General features: G+C 49.4%; 1 protein-coding gene across 4 annotated transcripts in view; it reads right to left on the bottom strand.

Annotated features, from left to right (window-relative positions):
* Nucleotides 1-26583, bottom strand: part of FLNA (filamin A) — a 275782-nt gene that overhangs the window by 155683 nt on the left and 93516 nt on the right. For all 4 annotated transcript variants that reach the window (XM_069645454.1, XM_069645456.1, XM_069645455.1 and 1 more), the window contains exon 2: nt 24698-25152. In XM_069645454.1, coding sequence (XP_069501555.1) covers nt 24698-25067 — 370 coding nt within the window. In that variant the 5' untranslated portion in view covers nt 25068-25152. The remainder of the gene's footprint in view (nt 1-24697; nt 25153-26583) is intronic.

The following is a 26583-nucleotide window of genomic DNA, read 5'->3' as shown; positions in this document are numbered from 1 at the left end:
AGTGGAGTACCACAGGGCTCTTTGCTGTTATTGCTACTCTCATATCTACATGACACCCCAAATCAACATCAAAAGACAGAGCCTCACCCGCTACAACTATGTAGACACCCAAATCCTCTATAAAATTGATGCAAACAAAGAGGAAAATGCAATACTAACTGACTGTCTCAAGGATCTAAACGAGTCGATGAGGACCTTAAACTCAACCCGGACAAAACTGAAATTATGATTATACCCAAAGAAATGGCAAAAAAAACAGCTTTTTCCATGGCTGTATGAGATGGGAAAACCACTAGAACCATCAAATGTAGTCAAAAACCTTCGAATCATAATGGACAAAAAACTAACGCTAGAGCCACAACTCAATGCGATAGTTAAATGCTTCTGCCACCTGCATAGGATCAAGAAGATACTTCCATTCCTGTCCTTCACACACAAAACGCGTGCCATCATTTCCCTTGTCATGTCAAATATATACTACGTCAACAGCATCTACCTGGGAATGCCAGACTACCTGTTGCAAAAGCTACAATGGATAAAGAACACAGCAGCAAGACTACTCCTTAAACTTACCAGAAGAGACCACATCACACCAGCCGAAGAACGCTGCATTAGCTGCCAGTCAAAAAGCAAATCTTCAAACCACTGTGCCTAACACACAGAACGATCCATGGCCAAGGAGTGGAATTCATGCAGGAAAAATTCAAAATCTACAAACCAACACCATCCAGCAACGACATCCACCTTGAACCGAAACAATACTCGGAACTAAGTTTGGAGGATTAGCGTTCTCCTGCAAAGCATTGAAACTCAGGAACCAGGCTCCCAAAGGAAATGCGTACAACAGAGTATCACCTCAACTTCAAAAAACTAGTAAAAACATGGCTCTTTAACAATCCTAACTGAGAACATCCCTGGGCGACAAGCTCCACACACTACAAACCAAGAGAAATCAACAATGCAACTGCAGTAAAGATATGCTTTGCTGCAGACAAACTCCTTGAGTGAGCAATGTACTGAGCCTAGGTGTGTACGAGGATGGACAGTGCTTTAGATCCTGATGCATTAGAGGGTGTACAATGTTGAACTTGGATATGGCTGAGGATGATCAACAGGGGTGCTGCTAGGTCTGGAAAAGACCCGGGGCTAAGCTGATGTCGGAACTGTCGGGACTGGGGGCTAGCTAGCCTTTTGGCTGTAGCTCCTGAGATTCTATCCGGGGCTACAACCAAAAGATCAGGGGCTATAGCCCCCTTAGCCCCCCCCTAGCAACGCCCCTGATGATCAATGCAGTGGGCTTGGATACAACACAAAAGTAAACCTTTGTGTGAAGTCTGGACGTAATCCCAGAGGGTCAAGAAACGAAATTGGGTGTACCCCATGGGTAGTGAATACCTGGGCCTGTTTGAGCATGAGGGGGGACACAACAGTCCTCAAACCAACTAACAACTCAATGTATTGTGCTTACTCATCCTAAACACAAAACTATATAAGCATACATCTACTGCAACAAAACATAGGACTATCACAACGAGTCACACACATCACTGAACAAGAAGACAAACCAAACACACAAGCTAAACACACCCACTCACCTAGCACAGTACAACCTCAAAATTCTGCAAACTAGCACAAAGCGGCGGGTTTTCCGAACTGAAGCTTCAAACAGCACATCAAAGCTTGAAACAGCACATCAAAGACCTCTTCCCTATGTCCCCACTAACAAACCCTCCAGCCCCTTTCCTTTTCAGATCCACTGGGGGCGGGGGGCAGGAGAGCACACAAATGGTGTGTTGGTGCAGGTGCACATAACATTGTGTTGAACCTTGCTGCAGCATACAGTGGTGTTGGCGCAGGAGCACAACATTGTATTGAACCTTGCTCCGCTTACAGTTGCCCATTTGCGTTGAACGGCGTTGCACTTTTTAGTTAGCAATTGTCTTGAACCTTATTGTGCTTCCTAACAAGCAATTGTGTTGATCCCTGCTGCAATTTACAGTTAGCAATTGTGTTGAACCTTGCTGCACCTTACAGTGGCCATTTGTGTTGAACCTCGCTGCGCTTCTCAGTTAGCCATTGTGTTGAACCCTACTGGGTTTCCCAACTAGCAATTGTGTTGAACTTTGCGGCGCCCTCCAGTTAGCCATTGGGTGGACCTTGCTGCGCAATTAACTCTGCCACTTTGACATTACCACCATCAAATTATAACACACTGCAGATTACTTTCTCCCCCTGCCCCCAGATAGCCCGATAGGTTTATTGGGAGCCATCTGTGTGCTGCACTTTGCTGTATTTTGGGGGTAGGACATGTGCTCCACTTAATAGTACTGAAGACTCAATATTCTGCATACTCACTGCAAACTTTGAACTAAACACAACCCTACCTATACCGCACAACAAAGTGCACACTTCACAACACCCAACATGAAACCAAACAAAAGTACACACAAAGCGCCCATGCATAATCATACCTCACGACCACATGACGGCTACCAACCAGAAACGCACCAATGCTCAGTGATCGGTTTCCCCCGAACTAAAGCTGCCAACAGCACATAGAAGCTGTCTTGCTCTTCTCCCTCTCAATACCACTAACCCCCCAAACCCTCCTTCCTTTGCAGATCTGCCAGAGCACCAGGAGACCACACAAGTGGAAGCAGTGCACGGTACAAGACCACATAACCCTGAAACAATCCAGACTGGCCAATAAGTGTCACCAATATGTACCTGGAGGCAAGAACCTCCTCCCTCACCAACTACTGCCTCTTCAAATGTTAAGTAATTACTTGTAAAGTATTCGAGAGCCCTGCTTTTGGATCTGTGGCCGTCACTTCCTCCATCAAGGAAATGGAGGATGGTGGGTTATACCGCAGTTTCTACACCATAAGAGCAGGAGTTGGGTGGTGTGAAGGGCAGGGAGGAGTGTGAAACAGTCGCTGGGACCGCAGCTTTCAAGATGAGTTGATGGCAGTCATGGGAAGCCGGACCATGCCTTACCACATCAGCAGATTGGGTGTGGTAGCCTGCTCAGTAGACCTTACACCACTGGGCTCGAGCTGCACTAGAAACCGGCCAGAGAATGTGGTACATATTGACGGTTGCTGCAAGCATCATATTCATTCACATCTACTCCAAACTATCCAACACCGCTGCCTTGTTCACTCATTACATTCCGTATCCAGAGTTTGAATTCCCACTGCTTTGTGTACACGAGGCGATACTGTGTGCCTATTGCCAGCTGCAATCTTTAGGATACTATAGCCGCATAACCCTGTGCCCATTTCCTCAATGTATGCGCATCGATCTCTTCTCGTCCCCAACGCTCACTATTGAGTCCTTTGTGGGGTGCCATCCCGTCACTGGATCCACCTCTCCAACCAGGACGTCAAGAAAAAGGCGATGCCATGTCCAGTGCTTGGAAAAGAGATGATGATGTGTACTCTGTTCCAGCAACCTTGCTCTACACCCCCACCTAGACCCTGCCAGGAAACAGCAACAGCACTCCGGTAAACCCTGCAAGTACAAGGCCTGGATCTGGTAGGCATGTGTAGTCCAGCTCAAAGCAGAACACGCTGCAGAAATTGGATGGCCAGCCATGTAACCATGCCAGCTCATTTGAAAGCCATGCCACGATATCCTGAGAATTTTCTATCCATGTGAGCCATTTGGCACAGAGCTGCAGATCAGTGAGACATGGGGTGAAGTATCACGACCATAAGTGCTTGCAGAACAGGGTCCGCAACTTGCAGCTATCAAGATGTCTTGGACTACAACTTCCAGGATCCCTGACAATAGACTATTCTGGCTAGGGCTGATGGGGAGTTTCCAGCTGAAAAATCTGGAGAGCCGAATGTTGCAGACCTTTGCTGTCGAAAGACTAGATTGTAAAGTCCCTTTCAAAATACCCGGGTTTACACTGTGGTATGGTACAAGTACAGACTTGGATATTGCACAACTTCAATCTGCTTGCTGGCAAACAGCAGTCGCAAGCTGGAGCCACGAAGAGTCAATCTTCCAATCCAAACTCCAATGAAACCAGTTACTAAAGGCTGCCTTTTAATGCAGGCATAACATTTACATCTACTGCCACCTTATATGGGGCAAGGACAAGAACGCTACTCGAAGAGACTAACCATGGCCAATAACAATCTGTTGCCAACCAGGTATTCCATAAAACAGAAGGGACTCCTAGAAGAAAGGGGCTCAAGTCAAGGGTACACACGGATGGGCGGCATCCGGCCACTTCTCAGAGGTTGACACCACCCCCCACCCCCACCAGGCTATTTTGGAGGCGGTGTGTAATAGTAACTCATTGAAATTGCTTTTAGGTAGAATTACAATTTATACCCGATCCATCAATTATAAAGAGAAGGCTCACAAGTGTCATAGAGCTTTACAGAGACAAAAGACAATGTTGGTGTTGCTGAACTTAAGCATTGGGGAAGGAAGCCCCAAGACTAGATTCCTTTAATGACTTGAGGACAGGGTCTCAAGATTCATGGTTACTTGGAACTTGGGGAAGGGAACCCAACATTCTGGTAAAAACGACTTTATTCTAAGTTCAAGAGAGGTAACTTTAAGACTTATGTGAAACAGTTCCATACTTGGGGACGGGAGCTGAAAGGAAGCTGTGAGCTGGACGAGGCTCAGAGCTTTGTGTTGGACACCATGGGCTACATTACGAGCTTGGAGGCGCCTCCAAACCAGCCTCCTTTACCGGGTTCCTGCAGTGAGAACTTACCGGGTTACTCCGACATAGGAGGACCCGGTAAGTCCTCCTTGCAGGAACCCATCCCCATTCCCATTTGAGCCCCCATAGGGGTCAATGGGAATGGGGAGGGAGGTAAGAGGCACATTACAGATGTCCCATTGTTACCTCCTCCCCCTCGCGGGACCCGGAAAGCATGCCTGGTTTTACCAGACGTGGGATCCGGGTCCCGCGATGGGAAGCTTGTAATCGGCCCTGACGGAATGAAGGGGGACGGTCTCGTACCGGCCCCCTTTATTCCGTCAGCGCCAGCCTTATAATGAGGCCCCATGTCTTTTGGTTGCCGACATTCCTACACATTTCATAGATTAGTTGAACGTTTTGACTCAGTCTTTCCTTCGTTTTATTCAGGTAGGGAAATCCCACCTCAGCATAGAGCAAGTTCGGCCTTTTTCCATCCTGAAATGTACGTTAATAAAACGACTTGTTTTGAATGCTGAATCTGTGGCCTGTGCCTTTCTTCACGATGCCTTCGCAGAGGGCAAGGGTCCTTCGGCCAGCAGGCTAGCATCACACCAAAAGTCAACCTCCTGAAGTCTGCTTCCGGGCAGGGAACCTGGGCAAAGAGGAACGCCAATGCTTGCATTTAAACTGAACACTGAATGATACAGAGCAAGGTGTGATACCCACCAATAACAAAGTCAACTAGGCTACAGAACAGCATGGAAGAGCCATCCAAATGGCAAAGCAAGTAGGCTGCCAAGTCCAGCTCACTTCTGGGTCAATGCGATTCATGAAGCCAACCTTGAATCTTCAACCATTAACCAGCCATCGGGCAGATTAGAAAGGGAGGCACGAGAAAGTGCGTTTGCTTTGTGCGGCCTAGGGGATACGCAAGAACACCAACGCCGAACTCACAGAAGCCGTTTATAGGAAAACGTTCTGTGATCAAGGCCCCCAAAATCAGAAAGCTTTGGGGTTCCCCCAGAATGGTGGCTAAAAGAAAATCGGGCCCCACCACCGAGGGGAGCTCCCCGACATGGAACCACACCAGATCCTCCAGAACGCCCCAATTCCCCCACAGACAGATCATTGGTAAGCAGTGACCCACAGACAAACGGAGGGTAAAAAAGGGTAAACAAAAAGGTTTCCATTCAGGCGTCCGGCCTCGCTGTTCCGCGGTCTCCGTGTATTTATGTTTAAGAAGGCCGAGTTACCAAGCGATCCCCTCCCCCACACCGTGCGGAAGCCCTGGGGAATGGAAGGAAAATGTGACTCCTTCAGAAGTGTGGGCATGTCGTCACCGCAGCTAAACGCCTCCACTTGCAGCCGCTGGCACCGAGGCTGCCTTGCCTGCATGTGGGTTTAGCTGTGCTCCCAGCCAAGCCCGAACGCATGTGAGCAGCCCGTGCCGGGGCAAAGTGCGGCCCGGGAGGTCGCACGCACCGACTTAGGTTTACCAGCGCGGTCACTGAGCTGTGGCCAGGGAGTAATGCTCCCAAAAGCACGTTACAGTTAAGTTATCAAGGACCGACAGCGGCAGACTGCACAGGTAGGAAAAGCAGAGCCTTCCTGCCCAAGTTCACAGCACTGATGGACCCCTGACTCCCACGCCCTGCCAATAGACGGACAGGACGCGACCCAGCTTTCGCCCTTTACTGCGGTGTGATAGTCCCACCATCAGGACCGCATTTCCTGTGCTCGCATGGACTCTCTTCCAGTTTCCCCATCCTCCCATGTCCCAGTCGCCCTCCCCTGGAAGGAGACCCCCCCCCCAACCTCTCCAGCACCTTCCGCCCCCCCTACCCCGCTTCCCTTTTGCGTAGCACTTTAAAGCCATTTTCTGCAGGCCATGCTTTAGTCTAATACATCTGCATAGTGGCCGCATGTTAAAAAAAAAAAAAAAAAAAAAAAAAACGACCTGAAAAAGCTGTAAAGGGGGGTCTCTCAACCAGAAACACTCCCAAAACGATCTCAAAGAATTTAGGGTGCTTGCCCTGCCCCCACCTCTTCACCTTATTAAACCTAAACGACCCCGCCTCTTTACTGCCTTTTCACTCAAGCGTCTTTACCCTCTGCCTTTTAATCTTGCGATTTTTACTGATAACTAAATAGTCCGAATTTTTAACTCAGTTCTCCGATGGTAGCAGGTCTAACATACATTAGATCCGACCCGTGTGCAAAATCCAGCATCAGAAGTCTTAAGCAACTAATTCTGCATCGTCTGCAGCATTAGCACCCTGGCAGGGGGTGCCAGCCAATCAAGTGGCTAGGAACGCGGACTTGCACTGCCGGTGAAAGCCGGCGTTCCATGCTTCGCTCTGGCTTTAACTTGGGCTGCCGGGCCGGTACCGCCCATTCCAGCCCTTGGAACGGGGGCTTACCGCCACACTAGAAACCCTGAAGCGCCTGGATCCAAAGGAAAGGTCTTCTCATGCCAGTTGCTTCTGTACCAGGCTCAGACTGGGCTATAGGGCAATAGGCCCAGGGCCGAACTAAAAAACCCAAAATGCTGGCGTGAGGTCAAAGTGGGCCACTTTTTTTGCCAACGTGGAACAGTTTGAGGAGTAAGGTCACTATGCGGCTAGTAGTTCTGACCAGTGTTGCCGAATACATCTTTATAATGCACAATTTGCATCACATTTTATCAAAAAACTCATCCTGGGGTACTCCTTTTTCATTGGTGCCCGAGACAATTTTATGACCCAGTTCGATTGGTTCTGTGCTGCCTGCATAAGGCCGGGCCAGGGCAATCTGAAAGAATAAGGACGGGTGGGGAGCAGCCACACTATGCACTGAACAGGCTAGGTGCAGCCCTCCATGGGAGCAGGCTCTACAGCGCCATCAGGCAGGGAAACAGGCGACATGGGCCTAGTGGCGGTGATCTGTTGTGCACTTATGCACCTGCCAAGCCTAGGGGGTATAGTCCTCCCTCATCCATGCCTTAGAGCACTCTTTGCAGCACTGGGATATTGGAGGCAAGGAAAGACCGGTTCCACACCGAACCACGAGCGAATCAAACGTGTTCAGCAAGTGGGCCACTGGAAGCGGGGCAGCGCATCGACGGAAGCTCTAGGATGAGTCCTTTGCATGAAGGTCCTCATACAGCGGAAGCCTTGAGAACATTAGGTTCAGGATCATCTTTCACAGGCTGCTGGCCTGGCAAGGTGCCGCTCCCAGTAGTCCAAAAAACAAAATCACAACCACAGACCAGCAGAACACAAATCCATTTACAAACTCGGCGCAACCTTGGAGCTGGCCAAATACAATGCGATCGCCCAAGATTGAAGGTACAGTCAAAAATACCACAACTGCAGCAGGCCTAAATCCAGAGGGGACGTCGGTCGGTCCCAAGCAGGCCTAGGCGTGCCTGGGCCATAGACTGGCACATGTCACCAAGCAGCAGCTCTTCCAGGAACAGACGACGAGCAGAACCACCAAGCAGACCTGCACTCGACGATGCCAGCAAATCAAGTGGTGAGCACATCCTACCAAAGGCATTGCGTGGCGGCGAGGATACGGCATGTCGCCTCAACAGGTATACATGAAGTATTTCAGAGAACCGTATGTAACTGCGGTATAAAGCATTGTAGTTGCTGGTAACTGCCACCCCAACAAGCCAGCACAAAAACAGACCCAAAGGGCTAACAGTACCTCCGGCTATACAAATGGGGAGCTATAGACAATCACAAATACAATACAACTTGAAGGGGACATTCCACCAGTCCATGCTGGCAGTAGTAGAGGCAGCTTTTGGTGCCAGGGGACGGTTAATAGGGCACCAGGGAGGAGCCGGAGAGGCGGCAGCCCTCGCCCGGCCCTCCCTTGGCTCTACCACTGCATGCTGGTCAGTGGTCGAAGTGAACGGGAACGGTCAGGAACGGTGTTCCACTACTTTTACTTTTTGCAACCATTTTCACCATTCCAGAAGTGAAGTTAAAGCACACTTCTCCACTTTAGCATCGGCTATCTGTTACAGCTAAACTTAAAACTCTTCCAACTCAATTGGCTGTAAGTCAGCAAGACAGAAGCCCTTATAACATGTGGTGCACGCTGCTCTCTTCCTTCCTACTCTGTCTGCTGGCAGAAACCTAGTTGCACTACTTTTTTGGTACACTTCTACCACGGATGCTGGTGAGGTCCGGCTCCAAAGCCTGGGGACGTTTGACATGAATGAGGTCTTCGGGAGGTCCTGTATGCCTCTCCGCCACAGGCTAGCCCAGCCCCAGAAAACTGGCAATTCAGCAGACCATGCAATTCTGAAACTAGCACAACCTTGGAACTGGACGGACTGTGCTACCCTGAAAAGCTCCCCTGAAGCTACAGTCATCGCTGAGGCCAAGAAACTCGACATGCGAGCGCAGAGCCACGGAGCCTGTTCTGCCAGTGGATTCCTGCGCTGTCCCTGCCCCGCCTCTCCCGCGCTGAACAAGGAACAAAGCGAAGGGACGGGCCAAGAGGCTCACTTTACACAAGTTCATTCCGCAAAACCCATCTGGAGGGAGAGCATGGGCACTAGCTACTAGAACGGGGAACGCAGCGAGCCTTACACTAGTATCCATGGCATATTGGTATATAGGTTTTTGGCCGCCAGCCTTCAGTCCCACCGACCTCCAGTCCCGGCAGGTTTCTTGGCTTGTAATATTTAGCCAACATCATAGAGGGGCAGTAAACATTTGCCTATTTTAGAGGTGTGCACTCATGCTTGGGGACTCAGCTTTGGCTCTCGGTCTTTTGGACTGAGACTGCCATGACCCCTCACCTTTGACAATGTTGGCTAGGGCTGATGGGAGTTGTGGTTCAAAACATCTGGAGAGCTAAAGGTTGCAGACCGATGCTGTTCAGCAAAGGAAGTCCGTTTGTTTCATCCCTCAAACCCCTGAGCTGCCTCTCCCTTCAATCAGAAGGCAGAGGGGCGCACACTGGCTAACTGCCCCAACAGTCTGCCACCACGCACAGGACTTCAGAAAATGCTGAAGCGAGATCACGGCCAACGAAACAAAGGCCCTGCTTTCCATGCCAGTAAAGAGAAAGCGATTCAAGAGCTTGAAAAGGTCATTTGGCACCATCTTGTCATGGTCCATTTTAACACTTGCCAGGATGAACCAGAGTTTCGCACCAGAAGCTGAACGGCTCATCCAGACCTGAACGATTAGAGCCATTGGTGTACTTCAAAATCCTGCTCATTTTGCACCGCTGCCTGGGCAAGGCACCACGGTATTGGTCGAGGAAGTTCCTCATTCAACAGTGGAGCAGAATAAGCATGCAATGTGCTCACTGTTTTACCACCAAGTACACAGGAGCGTGCCTGCCCCGGGTGTGCTAGGCTACATTGCACCAAAACCAGTTGCTCTCAGTCTCAAATCCCTTTGGGGGAACTACTTGGACCAAGTGCTGAGTGGGCGTGGCTTTCACACATTCCCAAAGAAATTCAGGCCGGACACAAAAGCCCCTAGGACGTTATCTTTTGTAAAGTCCCCCATTTTGGAGGAACAGGACATAAGAAGTGCTTTGAAGTATCACCAAGACATATATTTTGTCAAGTCCTTTAGTATATGCCAAATTACCTCCAGGAATGAACCAAGTTACACAAAAGTCGTGTCGCTGATCTACTGCTGCATAAAATAGCATTATGTGGTCCATTCACAAGATTAGCACCCGGGGCAGGGGGTGCAGCCAATCAGGTTCCGTGGATCACAGGCTGAAACCGCTAATCTCAGCCCGCGTTCCGTGGAACCCGCAGGATGCTTTCCCCCGCCCCGCAACGCCATCATCTCCCCACTCTTCCTCTTATTTATAATATCCCTAGCCGCCCTACTTGTCCGATTGTTGCGGCGGCGATGCCCGCCACTGTAGCTTCTCTCCGTCTCCATTTGCAGGCTGCCATGGAAATGGAAGAGGGGCTCCACAAGAAGCACCGCCTTCCATCGCAGTGCAGCCATCTTGGAACAGTATTTTATATGAATGCACAGGATGCTGCAAAGCATCCAATTCATTCATAGTAAAGACCCCGCTATCAGTACCCCGGGTTACTGGAGTGGCAATCAGGGGTCCTGATGGCATTAGTAACCCGTTCCATGGCCATTTACACCCACCATGGACCTCCCCCCAAACCTGCTTGTGTTGGAGCCAGCTCTATAGGGCTGACAAAGCATACGTTGGTCTTTAATGGGGGAAGCCTTTATAAGCAATCTTGGAAAGGTAATGGCTGCATAGAAGCTGTAAATCCACTCCTGGGGTAACGCCACCAGCATGCCTTCAGCCACTTCATTTAAGCAACGCGTGTCCCTCATCTGTTGAGTGCATGGAATTCCTGTTAAAAGCAAGAATTAGCAAGGCCACAATTCTGTTTTTTTAATAGGCATTTTCCAGGCACCGACATATACCCAGGTAATCAACATTTCCCACCAATTGCCATGGTGTGAAAGGATAGTATTGTGGCAAGAGATTGCCAAATGTCTGTATCATACCTACACGCAAGCCAAAACCATTCGCTTTTCCAGCGTTTCTGCAAGGTCCTTGTACGAGACAGTGGCTCAGTCTTTCTAACCACCAACAATTGGTCCACGCAACCAATACATGCCTGTCACCCAGGGCATACGTGGAAGTGTATGCAGAGTAGCTTCAGTGAACTGGTTTAGAGTGCTTTTCTATGTATGGCTTGTTTCTTACAGAGAAGAAGGTGCTTTAGGACTGTCAACAGGACTATCCTTAGTAATTATAGGCCATTATAGCCTGTCTGATAGCACAGCGAGTAGAGCGCTCGCTTCGACATCCGTGCAGAGCCTGCTGGCACAGGTTCGAATCCCGGCAGGGCCAAACTCAGCCTTTCATCCTTCCGTGGTCGATAAATGAGCACCGTGGGTAATAATAAGCAGCACTCAGATACCGGAGGGTTCGTAGCGCTATATAAATGCTCAATTATTATTATTGTTATTATTATCCCTTCAATAATAATCAAACCCTTCCCAGAAGTGCGGTTTGGTCGCTGGACATTTTGACACCCCATAGAATAACCAGAACTAGATCCAATAGCTGAAGGCAGAATGAAAAGTGTTGCACTGCACACTAACGCCAAGGGTTCCCTCAAATGTCCCCCAGTAGGTTTGGGGTTTGGGGTGGGGGTGAGGGGGCGGGGACGTTCCCCTAATTTTGAAGGACTGGAGTTGGAATAATGCATTAACACTTCCTGGAATATTAAGGGAGAAAAGACCAACATCTTCAGTGTTGATTTACCTTTGGACCTCCATTTTAAAAACATTCTAAAATGTGGCTGTAATTTGCCCCTGGGGTACAGAGTGTTATGTTATGCTATATAGCACTTATAGCGCACACATACAACCAAGGGCATCTTAGCGCGAGAATAGACTGGAAAGAGCAAGCGTACCAGTATTTTTTTTTAGAAAAGCAGCGTTTTAAGGGCTCCTCTGAATAAGAAACGATCATCAGTGGTTCGAAGGGCAGCGGAAAGGTCGTTCCACAATTTCCCTATGGCAACAGAACACGCACCCCCAACCATCCTGGACAACCGGTATTTGGGAGTGATCAACAGACATGCGGACCAGAACGCAAGTTCCGCTCAGGAATGTAGCGCGGAATGTATCTTGCAGATAATCGGCTCCTTGGTGATAATACGCCCGGTGCACCAAGCATAAAGATTTAAACTTGATCCTTTTGGCCACTGGGAGCCAGTGAAGAGCACGCAGCACAGGACTAATGTGGGTGCCGTACGGAGTAGAAGTGGCAACCCGAGCGGCCAGATTTTGTAAAAGCTGGAGCCGATGTACAAGTCTGAGCCAGATAAAGAGTGTTGCAGTACTCGATGCGACCAGTGAGAATAGAGGCAACCACTCGAGGGCGGAGATGAATTGGGAGAAAAGGTAAAAACTTACCTAGATCTCTAAGAAGAAAGTGACCAGTTTTACAAACTGTATTCACTTGAGGAACTAAGGACAGTGAAGCAGAAAAGAAGGCCCCCCAAATTTCTAACCACCGTCCCCGGGGTAGGGGAGTTACCAAAAGCTGAGGGCCAGAAGGAGGGAGTCCAAAGAGTGGAGTCAGGAGGGGCACCGACAACCAGGATCTCTGTCTTGTCACCATTAAGTTTCAGCTAATTAAGGTTCATCCAGCTCCTCACGGCCACGAGGCAGTTGCACAAATTTGACATCACAGCCTGGTCCAGGCAGACCATGATCTGTGTGTCATCATCATACAAGCGAACATTGTAAACCACAGGTGCGAACAAGACCCACCAATGGCTGAGCATAGATGTTAAACAACATCAGCGCCAAGGCAGAGCCCTGAGGGACACCACAAGAAGTGAGTGAGAAGAGGAAAAGAAGGGGGGCATAGAAAGATTTGCTCCTGTTAGACAGGAAGGATGACAACCACATCGGGACATGTCCAGAGAGGCTAGCTATCGCCATGCGGGATAGAAGGATAGAGTGGTCTATGGTATCAAAAGCCGCCGACAGATCTAACAGCGTCAGGCCTCTAGTTCCTCCACGATCCACAAGCATGGTCAGATCATCAAGGAGAGATACAAGGACACTCTCCATTCCCCTGCCCGGACAGAATCCTGACCGAGAGGAGTCAAAGAGCCTAGAAGACTGAAGAAAAGCAGAGAGAAGTGGAGAGACCAAAGTTTCTAGAAGCTTGATAAAGAAAGGAAGAAGAGGAATAGTTAGCCAAAACAGAAGCATCAACTGAAGGTTTTTCTTTTATAGGGGGGGGTCACTGTGGCGTATTTAAGCTCTTCGGGAATACAGCCAGACTGGCAAGAGTAATTTATTGACTTTGTAACCCAGGGAGCAATAATGGGCATGATATCTTTCAATACGGCAAGAGGAACAGGATCCACACGGGAAGCAGGTTGAGTCTCATCACAGCCCCGGAAACGTTCTGGAGTAGCAGAACTAGCTAGCAATATATTAATCAGAAGGTTGCTATCCATCTGAAAGGATGTACGAATGTCAGAGGGCGCACAAGACAGAACAATGCCATGAACCCAAATCTGTGGGCCCTGCAGAGCACTGGCTTCTTCAGGTTTCCTTAGTTCTTTCTTTTGTTTGACTCTCTGAACGTGTGCAGCTACGGTTAAAATTCCATTCCGAATGGTCTGTTACATTCGGCACCGAAACGCTGGAGTTGTGGAGTGTGGGGCCGATATGTGGGGCATATAGAACCAAGAGGTGGTACAGCTTGGGTGCAAAGGCTTTAAAGGTGGTGGACATGGCTACAACCAGATGTATTTTGGGGACAAGGACATGGGATGTCCGCTTTTTGGTCGGAAGATGAAAAAAGGTTTGCTTAGTGTGGGGAAATGGGAAAATAGAAGTTGCAATTCGTGGCGGCCGATACACTGCATGATAAAGGGTATAGCAAAGAATATCTGTTGGGGGTTGGCGGCTAAAGGGCCATTACTCTATAGATGGTTCAGGGGAAATATCGAGCCTTTGTAAATACAAACCAATTTATTCTAAATTTTCAACAAACAAGTAAACACACAGAGCCTTCATAAATACAACAGGTTTATGTTGGGGGACCCATACATTTATGAAGCGAGTAGACAAGTGTGGCCCACTGGCTGAAGGCGGGAGGAATCTTACAATGTCCATTATTCGGGATAGGCAGGGACATCATTGGGGTGCTTTCACAGGAGAGTGGACTTGGGCATGCGAGGGGTTGCCGTGCGTATGATTTTCAACATACGATACATGCACAAAGACGTCCCTCTTTGAGGGCCCACGTTGTCATTGATCGCGTTTCTAAGATCCACTACAGGAGCGTAGAGCTTTAACAAAGCGGGAGATTACCCAAAATCCCGACTACGACCTGCTGATCAGGATTGACAAAGATATACCGATCAAGATGGAATTTGTATCTCCAATTGAGACCACACTAAGAAATGAACAGATAAATTGAAGAAAAACACGTTTAGTAGACATCTTCTGAAGAAGGGGTTCTATTCGCCCCGAAACGCGTAAAGCATACAGTACCTTGAAAACTTGGACTCTGCCTACTAAGACACATTGGATTGGGAGTTCAAATCAAGTACAAATTGTCTACTATAAGTCATTTGAACTATAAATGTTAATATTCAGTTGTCTGGACTATGAAAAATAGTTACTGTGAATACTATGTATTGTAAAAATCAGTTTACTTTAGGTTTTATATGTTGATTATAAACTGTGACAAATTGCACGTTGAATTATCATTTGTCTAAACTAACCCCATGAGGGGCACACAATCCATGGATGACGATATCATCCCTTTATAAAGATTTATTTTTGAAATTACTCAAGAGAATTTGGTTGTATTTTCAACTACAAGGGTGTGCAGGGGACGGGAGTGTTCCACAAAGATTGTGGACACCTGCTGTTTTCACATGCGAGGGGTGTGGACAGTTATTGGGTCGAGAAGGCAATGCTGGGAGAACAGCATTGTACTTTTCATTTGAGTAGCAGGAGGGTGTTGGTGGATTTTTCGGTATTTTGTGGATGCGACGAGATGAACACCAAGTCATTGCGTCCCACATAGTGTGGTGGTACGGAAGAGGCAAGCGTCCAGGCAGGGAGGCACTGCACAGGAGGTGGCAGGAATTTATTGAAGATGTAATCCAGTCTAATGGGCTAGAGGACAACAGGATCAGTTCAAGCTGCAGGCCCCATTGCGGGATCTGGTGCTCCTTAGTGGTCGGCAGGGGGGGAGAAAGGCTAGCGCTCTTGGGAGGGGAGGGTGGATCTGCGGAGAGTGGCCAATACCCGATACACAGGAGGGCATGGAGCCAGATCCACAGGGGCATAGCATCGGGGTCTAGACCCACCCAGGTGGGTCAAGTAAGCACCTAGAGCTGTGCCAACGAGCATGCCGCAGAACGAGGAGAAGGGAGCTTGATGTGTGCAACCACCACCTGTGGTCCTACACCAACAGATGCCTTTGCTGGAGATTAGGGATGTGTAAGGGGATGGAATTAGAAGCTTCTTGTCCGGCCCCCATCTCGCTCTTCTCACCATCCGAGTACAAGGTCTCAAGTCTGGCAAACATGGAGCGTAAAGCTGAGACTAAATACGGGCAGCAGCTGGAGTTACCAGGCAAACTGTAGCCTAGCGCACCCGAGGCAGGTTCAGCTCCACCCATGGCATGTGCACAAAAAGGCGCAGGCAAGAAAGGAGGGACTAACTGATCTAGGAGGAGGAGTGCCTACCACAGGGGCAGGCAGAAGCTCCATTCTGGGCAGTGCAAAGTTGCACCAGTGGTTTGCTCCGATAGATGCACCCCATGAGCGAACAGGAAGAATGTAAACATTTCCGGTCACCCCACGGAAGGAATAAGGGCGTCTCAGGAGGTGTTATTTACAAATGCCCCCAGTTGAGAAGTTATTTACTAAAGAAAGAGTACACTTGCCAAAAAACCACCCAGAGGCGACTGCATATGGATATGGGGTGAGCTCCAAAGCGGTGCAAAATCTGGCAAATTGATACAAGATGCAGAATTACAGTACCATGCAGCAAATTAAAACAGATATATAACACATAGGGTAATGAGCAACTACTCTGGTGCTTCACAGGTGGACCCTGGCATGAAGTGCTATATATAAAACTTGACATTACAGAGGGTGTCTACAGCTATATAGCCTACCCCCCTTCCTCCCCTCCCCATAACAAGAAGACTACTGCATCAGATGGGAAACAGAAGGAAGGATGGGCCCGTGTTTCGAGGCCTTGTGAAACAGACAGGGTGGACTTCCCGCTGCGCGTCAGGAGGGAAGGAAGTCAAGGTCGGCCCTGAATTGGAAAGCTTCCCCCACCGCATTCTGACATTTCACAAGCGTGGGGCTGGAAGAAATCCCGCCCTGGCGTGTTTATAGGGAGCGATTTCGGGTGTTGGGTGGGAAGAGGCCATGGCATTTGCAGACCTTGTTCACAGTTTTGAATGGAACTCTGGCTTGCGCCAGGAGCTGGTGTAGGCGGAGGAGAACTCTGGCTTGCACCAGGAGCCTGTGCAGGCAGAGGAGAACTCTGGCTTGCACCAGGAGCCGGTGCAGGCAGAGGAGAACTCTGGCTTGCACCAGGAGCCGGTGCAGGCAGAGGAGAACTGTGGATTGCGCCAGAAGCCGGTGCAGGTAGAGGAGAACTCTGGCTTGCACCAGGAGCCGGTGCAGGCAGAGGAGAACTCTGGCTTGCGCCAGGAATCAGAGCAGGCGGAAGAGAACTGAAGTACTGCTACTGGAAAATTAGCATTGTTGAAATTTCGAGCAGCAGTCTGGGTTGCCTGTAGACTTTGAATAAGATATTTGGGTCCATCCATGCATGCACAATAATGGTCCAGGCTGTAATCCCTTGCTGGTAAATTTACCTAAATAATTTGATTTAATTAGTGTTCTTTGCCATAAAGCAAAGAATGAAGGGGGCCAAATGCCACCTTAGAGCTTTAGGAACGGGACAGGAGCCTCACTTTGCCCCCATTGAGTGGTTTACAGTTGGTTCTTTGATTGTGGTCTCAATAGTGCTGGCGACTTGCCTGGAAATCATGCACATGCACCATTAGGGATGCACATCCCATGTTTAATTCCTTGAGAGGCGACTGAGCAGTCCCAAAGTAGGATGCTGAAAGGTAGCTCAGCAGGTTGCGTGGCAGTTGCAGAGATGTCACATTCAGAATGGCCTATAATCTTAAGATTTTTTCCCAGTTTTGTCTGAAGGGTGCTTTGAAATGCTCTGTTGCTTGTACATGTTGAAGGTGGGGGGGGGGGGTTGCTGCCCCGTACAGATGATCAAACATGGCTACCAGTGGTGTTGGCTATAGCATCTACCAGAGCAGACCCATCTGAAGGTGAGAGTCGAGGAAGACACCAAGGATCCTCACTTTAGATAGGAGGGGTATAGGTTGGGCATCCAGTGTAACGTAGGGCGGTGGCGCTAGACACAGTCCTCTTGCTTCTAAGTGTATCCAGCCACTGCTTGCACGTCACAGATTTCTTGGACATGATGGGACGTCATACCCCCACCTACCACCACCATCATCATCAAGAATACACAATGCACAAGGAAAGAAGCCCCTGGTGGCTCAAAGGGTGAACGGAATAGCGCCCCAAGTGCCACTTCCGGGTAAGAGGACAAAAATACAGGGAGCCCAAGCACTTCCAGGAAAGGGGCCAGAGGGTCCCATTGATACCGAGTTTCAAGCAGACCGCCCAACCCCTGAAAAAACGGCCATTTTACAGCCTGCCTTTACAGAACACTGAAAAGGCAGGGTGGTTTATAAAAAGGGGCAACCCCCTTTGGACATTATTTCAAAGCAGGTGCCAATGACAGCACTTAAGCCAGCATGGGCAGGGAACTAGCAGAGCTGTGAACCTTGGTGCCAGGCAGTGATGTGTGTCGTGCAAGTTCTTGACACCGAGGGGGTATACCGGCTAATGTAACAGCCCTGTACTGGAGTAGCTAAGCAGCTAGGGCACCCGCGCCATTCCAAGACCTTAAACAGCATAGCTATGACTAGCTGGCAGCATGCAGAGTGTCCAAGGCGCCTTGCAGTGACTGCAGTGGAAAACAGGCTTGCCTCACCAGGCATGCCTTCAAGGGCCAAGAATGGCCTTCATTTCGCCATCATGGGCCCTAGAGAAAGGAACCAACCATTGGAAAGCTGGTGCTGTTCACACGAGTTTCTCCCTCAATAGCCAGAGGGGGTCAGGGAAGCTCCAGTTGATCACACGCCTCCTTCCGGCGGCCCTCAAACCTGCATGGAGGCAGGATCAGGCGTGTTCTACAGGCCAAGGAACTGCCAATGTGAAGCCAGGTTACCTGAAGCGCCCCAATGGCGCCGCCAAAGCCTCGTGCCCACGACACGCTCACAGTTTTCCGGTCACCATTCAGGAGATGTCTGCGCACTGGTCCGGTTTTGTGGTGAACACAGGTGCAAGGAAGATGTGCGAGTGGGCTTGGACTAAGAGAAAAGCATGTACACCAGTTAAGTGAACCTGGTTCCCGAACCTACAGAGATAGCAGGTGGGAGGTAGAGCACAACTCCACAGACTTGTGTGAAAGCTTAAAAGACCCACAGGGGGCTGCATAGAATGCCCCACCTGCTTGACTGCCCTGCCAGTCTCCAAGTAAGTGGCAGGCAAGTTCTGTAAATGGTCACTGTCCGCACTGGAGGGAGGTGCAGTAGGGTTTGAGTAGTTTACGCCACGAGTTTTATCAATCCGCAACAGATCGCACGCAGAGTGAGGGAGTGGTGCAGCGCGGCCGAGCGCAAGCACTCGCATACATGGTCCCAATCTATTCAGATCTCCTCCAGTACCAACTCCCTTCATGGGTTCCACCCGAAGGAACTATTGAAAGATCTGCCGCTGCTGACGCGCGACTGGTCGGACCATGTCCTGTGGCCAGGCCGGCGCTTGTGCACCCCTTCAGCAAGGTTACTTGGTTCGTTCCTTGCTCTACAATGCAGCAGCTTTCAGTAAGCTCACGAGTTCCCGTTGAAGCTACAGTGCCCAGTGATCAGGAATACCACCAAGATGGAGCCGAAACTCACGCAGTTCTTTGACACTTTGCGGAGGCGCTCCTTCAACTAGGATAAAACTCACCCTTGTGGAACTACTTATGGGTCCCTATTTAGCCATGCATACCACCATGGACACTCTGAAGCAGCCTTCACACCCCCATACGCTCCCAAAAATCCAACCATGGCTGGCACCTGGAGCCTTGGCATACCAATGGCATGTGAGTGGGCTGCCATTTGATGGAGCCCATAGCCTGCTGGTCAGTTTAGGCATTTTAGAGCCCCGAGCCTCATTTCAAGCAGCACTAATCACTGGCCAGTGGATTGACACCTGAAGAGCCGACTGTCAAGCACTCCACAGAGGCCAGACACTCACCGGGCAGATCCTGGGGAGTCGCATAAGACCAACAGCAACCAGCGCCCCAGTCAAGGGATCCGCCCGGATCCGGGAATGTGCACTTTTAGCCACTCCTATTACCCAACGCCAGACCGGCCAGTGGAACTGGAGTCCGGAAGCTCCCCTGCGCCAATGTAGACTGAACGCCAGGGGTGGGAGGGGGGGTGTAGCACTCCCTTGCTAGTCACTGTGGCAATGAAGTGCTCAGCTTGCCCGCCCCCTCCACTGGAATCTTCTTGCCCTTTCTCTAAGCTCTACCACCTCCTATTCCTTGTTCCACAAATGGCAGAAATTGCATCAGATTCAGAGGGGCCGATTCCAGCCTCCCAATGTCAAGCTTCATTTGTTTACTATTGTCCCGTTTCTACACTGTTTGCTATGTTAAGCGCTTTGGATCAAGGCGCTATATAAATACCAAATACAAATAAGTAAGGTTTCGGGTTCAACATGCCAATAAACCTGTCCAAGGGCAGAGGTCGAAGTGGGCGGGAGCGGTCCCGAGCGGTGCTCCTATACTTTTTATTTTTAAGTTTCACTGTTACTATACTTTTATTTTAAAAAGAAACCCTTCTGGAATGATTTAGTTTTTAAAATAAAAGTGTAGGAAGAAGTTGAAACTTGCACTTCAGTGCACTGCACATTCCCTTAAATAGCAGGTGTGTTTGTTTGGGGGTTTGGATTGTGTGTGGGAGGGGATGCAGCGATGGGGTGTGTGGAGAGCAGGGGCATGCCAGCAGGGAACATAGTGCCACTACTTCTTTTCGTACACTTCGACCACTGTGCAAGTTTGACATCCATGGACATGAAACTGCGCGTGCATGCCGGACTTGCCACGGGACCATGAACACAGACCTCAGCCAAGGTGGGGGGAGGGCAACCCTCAGCTTCAGACTACTACTTGGCAGCGTGGCCGCCATGCACACAGGTACTGGAGACAGTCCAGCCTCATCGCCACACGTGTCAGCAGAACTGCTCTGCACAGCATCCACAGCCTGGCTGGACAATTCGAAACCCACTTCACCTTCCCCCAACTCACTCGAGTGGACAAAGTTGACAACCTCTGCGCAATTTCAAAATTACTGCAAGGCCAGTGCCTGGACAGAACTACCCAGCAGTGCCGCAGGAAGAGATTGGTCAAGTAGAGCCCAACTATCTTTGTTGCGGGCTGGCATGGACAGCAACATGGCCTGGACCATCAGGGAACGGGCGACACGAGAATACGAGCTGCCTTCTTGCAGTATTCTCAGATAAGGCGAGAGACGCCCCTTTGGCAATGCATTCGCCCGCACCTACAGTGTTGCCCGATTTAGAGGTGAACTAGGCACAGAGTTGGCAGCAGGATCCCCTTTACCCTGCCCAGAAGGCACAGACACCAGTAGCATGCTCCTTGAAGAGTCAGACAGGTTCACAAGCCTGTACCTGTTGCAAAGAGGCCTAACCCCAGAGGCGTAGACAGCAGTGCTGTGTGGACATTTACAGATGTTAAAGTCACTGCGAAGCGGATTTAACACTCGCCAGGCAGACAAACGGCCCTGTGCCCTGCCCCACCCCTTCCCAGTCTCTCAGACACACCCAGACCCGGCTCCTACTCCACCTTTCCATTTCCTCCATTTCTGGGCCAGTGGAGAAAGGGTCGGACTGGGCCATAAAATGACCTCGGGCACCAATGTAAAAGTGGCCCACAGTAGCAAATGGCAGTTCATTCCTTTTGTGACAATGTTTGAATAGTACCCAAGGGGGAGATTTTTGATAAAATGTGATGCAAATTGTGCATTTTAAAGAATATTTATTCAGCAGCACTGATCCAAACTATTAGCCGCAAGTAACTCATCAAACTGACCCCCATTAACCAAAGAAGCGGCCCATTTTCACCACAAAAAATGGCCCACGCCAGCATTTTGCATTTTTGGTTCAGCCATGGGCCTAGTGCTGTATAGGCCAGTCCGAGCCTGAGTGGAGAGCAGGTACGGCGGACGTGCCTCCCACAAGGAAGAAGGAGCGGCCATAGCCACCGGGCATAGATTTAGCAGGGAGCCGGTGGTCATGGCCTGCACGCTGTACATGTTCCTGAAGACGCGTGCCTGCTGAAGGCCCGGGAGACGCTGCAAAGAAGAGAGAAGTTTGTTTCTGCTGCTGTGACATGGGCCCGGCCCCTGGGGCTTTAATAGTCCAGCCCCACACCCATCTCTTGGGGCCCTGTCCCGATTTCCTGCCATTTCTTCTCGCCATTCCCACTCCCCTTCTGGTTCACTGGGGCTTGGTCGATTATCTCATTCCCCTGGGACCCTCTCCCCCTTTTCTAGGCCTTTCTGTACCATTCTGAAGCCCCCCGTCCAATCCCCTGTTCCCGACCTTGGGGGTTACTTTGGCTGGGCCCACAACAGTCCCCTGGGCCCCTCCCCAGATTTTTCTGTCCAAGCTGCACCCCTTCACTATCCCTTCCCAGGCCTTGGGGGCTTCCTTTATTAGCCTTTGTTCCCCGTGCTGTAAACCATCTTCCCCTGCCCCTCCACCACATAGGGGGAGTCACCTTTCATTGACAAAATAATTTTGCAGGCCACTTTAGGACCAATGGCAATGGCACATCAGAAGCAGTTTGTGGTGCGCACAGTTATCATACAAACATACCACTTATGTTATAACTTGTGGCAAAATGCATTGCGTTTAAACAAAGCACAGTAAAATAACACATTACGACTCTTAGGAATCTGAGGCACTGACTGTTAGAATTTATCTTTGTGGCCTGCCTGGGTTTTTGAAGGCCCAGTGCAACAAAAGACAGAGAAACATCACAGAAATAACATTACAAAAAATGACATTGACCTTCAGTACTCTATGGCATCGCTGCTATTAACATTAAGAGGCTTTAATGTGCAAACCAAGGGGAGTTTGCTGGGCTCTATATTAATCAACACTATATTTATAATATGTAACAAGGTAGCTCAGTGGGTTGAGTGCACGCTTCTGTGATGCATGTGTGATCTGCAGGTCAAATACTCTAATGCTGCCAAGGCCAAAACAGCCCTTCATCCTCCCGAGGTCGACAAATAAATGCCAACTTTGGTTGGGTGATAATTGTATGTGAATATGTTTTATGTATAGTGGTTTGGGAAAAAGCACCATTTAAATAACCAATAATTATCAATAAGTAGAGTCTAGGGACTCTTGAGAGTAGATTTTATTTCATAGGGAAAGCTGCAAAGTGAATTGCTTTTATGGGCTCCCAATGTTGGTAGATCAGGCACTACGAGATTGCATGATTCGGCCAGGATTACACACTTTAAGTAGCAAAACCAGATTGTGTCCACCTGGTGATGTAAGAACTTGACCACATATCTTCCCAGGTATACTTCATATCAGTATCTGCTAAGGTTTAGTAATCAAAAGGTTAAATAATTATTTGTCTAGCAATGCCTTGAAACGTGCACAAATCACATCCTAAATGGGCCTGACAATGTATATACATTATGCAACTGGGTCAAGCAAAAAGAATGTGATATGTTTATTTTTCCCATCCTGGATGCAAGGTGTTCTTTCATGTGTAAGCCAAGAGAAGTTTATGGTGAGCATTATATGGACAGTATATTATTATTATGCGACAAGGTAGCTCAGTGGGTTGAGCGCTCACCTCTGCACTGTGTGTGTGTGCGGTCTGCAGGTCGAAGACTAGTACTTGCAGTGCCAAGTCTACCTTTCATCCTTCTGAGGTCCATAAATCAGTACCAACTTTTGTTGGGTGATAATTGTATGTGAATGTGTACTATGTGTAGTGGTTTGCCAAAATCACTATTTAAATATCCAAGTTTAGTGACAAAAATCTAGAGAGTAGATTTTATTTCATAGCAAAAGTGACAAACTAACTAGCTTTTATGGTCTGCCGATGTTGATAGCTCAGGCATGAGGAGATTGAATGATTTGGCAGGGATTACACACTTTCTTTAAGTAGCGAAACCAGTATTTTGTCCCAGACGGAGATGCAAGAACTTCACCACATATCTTCCCAGGCATAATTCATATTGGTATTTGCTCAGGTTTGGGAATCAACAGGTTAAATAATTATTTTCTAGCAATGCCCTGAAGCGTACACAAATCACATAATAGACAACCCTGACAGTATATACACATTGTTACAGAAACAGGTCAAGCAAAAGAATGGAATGATACATTTATTTTGTGCATCCTCGATGCAAGGTTTTCCTGTGTAAACCAAAAGAATGTTGTGGTGTGCAATATAGGAATGGACACTTTATTAATATGAAACAACTCTATAGTTTGGGTGCACTCCTTTAATTACAAACATGATGTTTAATGATATTTTACGTGCGTGGGGGTAAGGACACCGGGGGCCAGGCATAAAATGGATCTGGATGCTGTAGGAATTATCATGTGATGTCACATCCTGTGACGTCTTCCCATTGCCAATGTTCATAAGGCACCCATTTTTCTTCGTTTTTCTTTTTAAGACTTGCCCCGCCACGCCCTGATGTGTGTCAGTCATCAAACATTGGATCCAACTAACCTTCCTGGCACCATTTGTCTAGGAAATGGTGTGGTCTTGATAAGCTGCTAGTGCCTTTAGCCTTCAAAAATGTTCTTTCCCAACATTAGTTTCAGGCTTGATCATCCAACGTTACCATTGAGAGCAAAGCCTGCTGAGGGGGCCCAGCTGTTTCTAGTTCGTCAGACCACTAAACAGAGGTACATATAATAAAGACAACTTCTTTTGTCCCAAAGGATCACCATTGCGCACTTGTGACCGCAATTAACTCCACCCACCCTAAGCTCTGCCTCCATGACCCGCCCACCTGGGGCCCTTTCCCAGGTGCTGCCCACTGGGCCCTTTGCTTGAAACCTGCCACTGCTGCGGTGGACCCAACCACACTAGACAATCCCGCTCGACACCCCACCCACTTCTTACCAGCTCGAGCACTCCAGACCCAATGCCTCTTACACGGGCAGCAGGTTGAGGCACCCTATGCCCCTGGCGCCAGTCTTTGCCCTCAGGCAGCAGTTTGACGCCTCCTCGCACGGCCAGCAGTACGCTGACCCTCTCCCCCATAGACCCACATGGAACACCCGCCCCTTACCTATGGACACCAGCTTGATGCTCTCGCGCTCCAGGAACTCTAGCGCCACGGACACGTTCTCGAGCTGCATCTGCCGGAAGGTGGGCCGCTGGTTGTATTTGCGGTACATCTTCTTTTGGCTCAGCACCTCGAGAAGCGCGATGAGCCGGAGCCCGTCGCTCAGGTCCGCCTGCAGGTTGGCGATGCGCTTCTGCACGCACTTGAGGTGCTCGTTGCACCAGCGGGTGAACGTGTTCTGCTGGATCTTCTTCCAGGGCGCGTCCTCCGCCAGGTCCTTCTCCGTGGCCGGCATCTCCGCCTCCTTGTCCGCAGCTCCCGCCGTTCCGCCCCCGCCGCCCAACTGCGCCAGGCGCCCCTGCGAGCCGCTCATTTTATGCTCTCTGTGTCCGCCCCGGGGAAGAGGAAAAGGAGGAGGAGGGCTCCGAGGACTGGCTCTGGGTTAAAGGAACCGTCACCTAGGGAGAGGGCGAGAGAGAGAGAGAAGAGGGGGGGTCAGACGGGTCTGCACAGGATGCCTACAGCATAAGCATTAACACATTACACACTGTGTAGCATTTCTAACAACACAAGCCCTCTAAACTTCACACAGACTCACGGGCGGAGGGAGGGAGGGAGGGGTCTAGGCGCAACTCTGGGAGCGGAGAGGAAGAGGAGGGGTCTGCCGGGCTTAATCACTTAGAATATAAAGCACAACGAAACGTTTCCCCCACAACATACACACAGATGCAGAGCTCGTGCAACGGCAGAGGAGCGAGCAACTGGACACACACAGCGCAGAACACAAACACAAGACCGCTCTGCTTCTCACAGGCACACAGGGCAGGGGCAGCTGTGTTACAGTCACACGGCATCCCGGAGGAGAGCTACAGACGGGGGCCTGCAGGGCGTCACCACGAAACACAGCAAAGCATTCTGTCTCCAAAATACATGTGCAGTTAGTCAAGGGGCAATGAACCGCCCCCCCCACCCGCCCGCCCGCCATACCCTCGGCGAAGGCTCCGAGGACTTGCTCAGGGTTAGAGGTAAATCGAAAATCTTTCAGTGTTACATGGCGGGGTAGCCCGTTTCCTCTTATGTGTTTTTGATATATATACACACACACACACACCTTCCCGGGTCGAAACAGGTCCCCGTAACAAAAAATTGGGATGTACCTATATATAGTACACCAGGGTTCAAGGAGCCAGCAGAGAGGCGGGAAAGGAAAGAGAGGTGTCTGCACAGGTTTTGTTAAACATAACCATTATATATTTAGCAGTTTCCCCGGGACCACATCACGAGTTGGGTGGTATTCCAACTGGGATACCGCCAAACTTAATTTGCGTTAGCACCCACCCATCAATACACCCTCAATGCATTTTTCGGTTTATGGGTCCTGTGTATTGAGGATTAGTGTGACATGTTTTCAAACAGTGTGGGGGGGCTTTGTCCACGTTTATCTAAACTTTCATTTCATAGTAAATTCCCCTGTTCCATCCAAATACCGCAGGACCTGGCATACAGATGTTGCACTTGGGGTCATGGTCTGCACTCTTTTTCCTCTTCCCCTTTTATGTCCACAGCATTCACCTTCCACGCTGTACACCTTGGGCTCGGTCACTTCTGACAGCTAGCTGGACAATCCCAGATGGGTCTGTCTGGCAGATTATGGTAACACCTAACAGACAAGCCTCCATGCAGCAAGGGTACGCTGGAGCACACATGAAAACCACCATGCAACCACTTACTAATTACTTTTCAGTACTAGAAACACTGCCCTCATGGGTTACACCCTCGTTCCCAGGAGCATTTATGCGTTGGCTCTTTTTCCCCAATTAGCAATATTCTTTGAATGCTCTTCATTGATGCAAACTATCACAGGCTCTACCTACCTTTCATCCCCCCAT

This window comes from Ambystoma mexicanum, chromosome 2p, assembly GCF_040938575.1.
Source record: "Ambystoma mexicanum isolate Mex_15411 chromosome 2p, UKY_AmexF1_1, whole genome shotgun sequence".
NCBI classification, from domain to species: Eukaryota; Metazoa; Chordata; class Amphibia; order Caudata; family Ambystomatidae; genus Ambystoma; species Ambystoma mexicanum.
The sequence above is the reverse complement of the archived record's forward strand: the minus strand, read 5'-3'. Positions and strand labels throughout refer to the sequence as shown.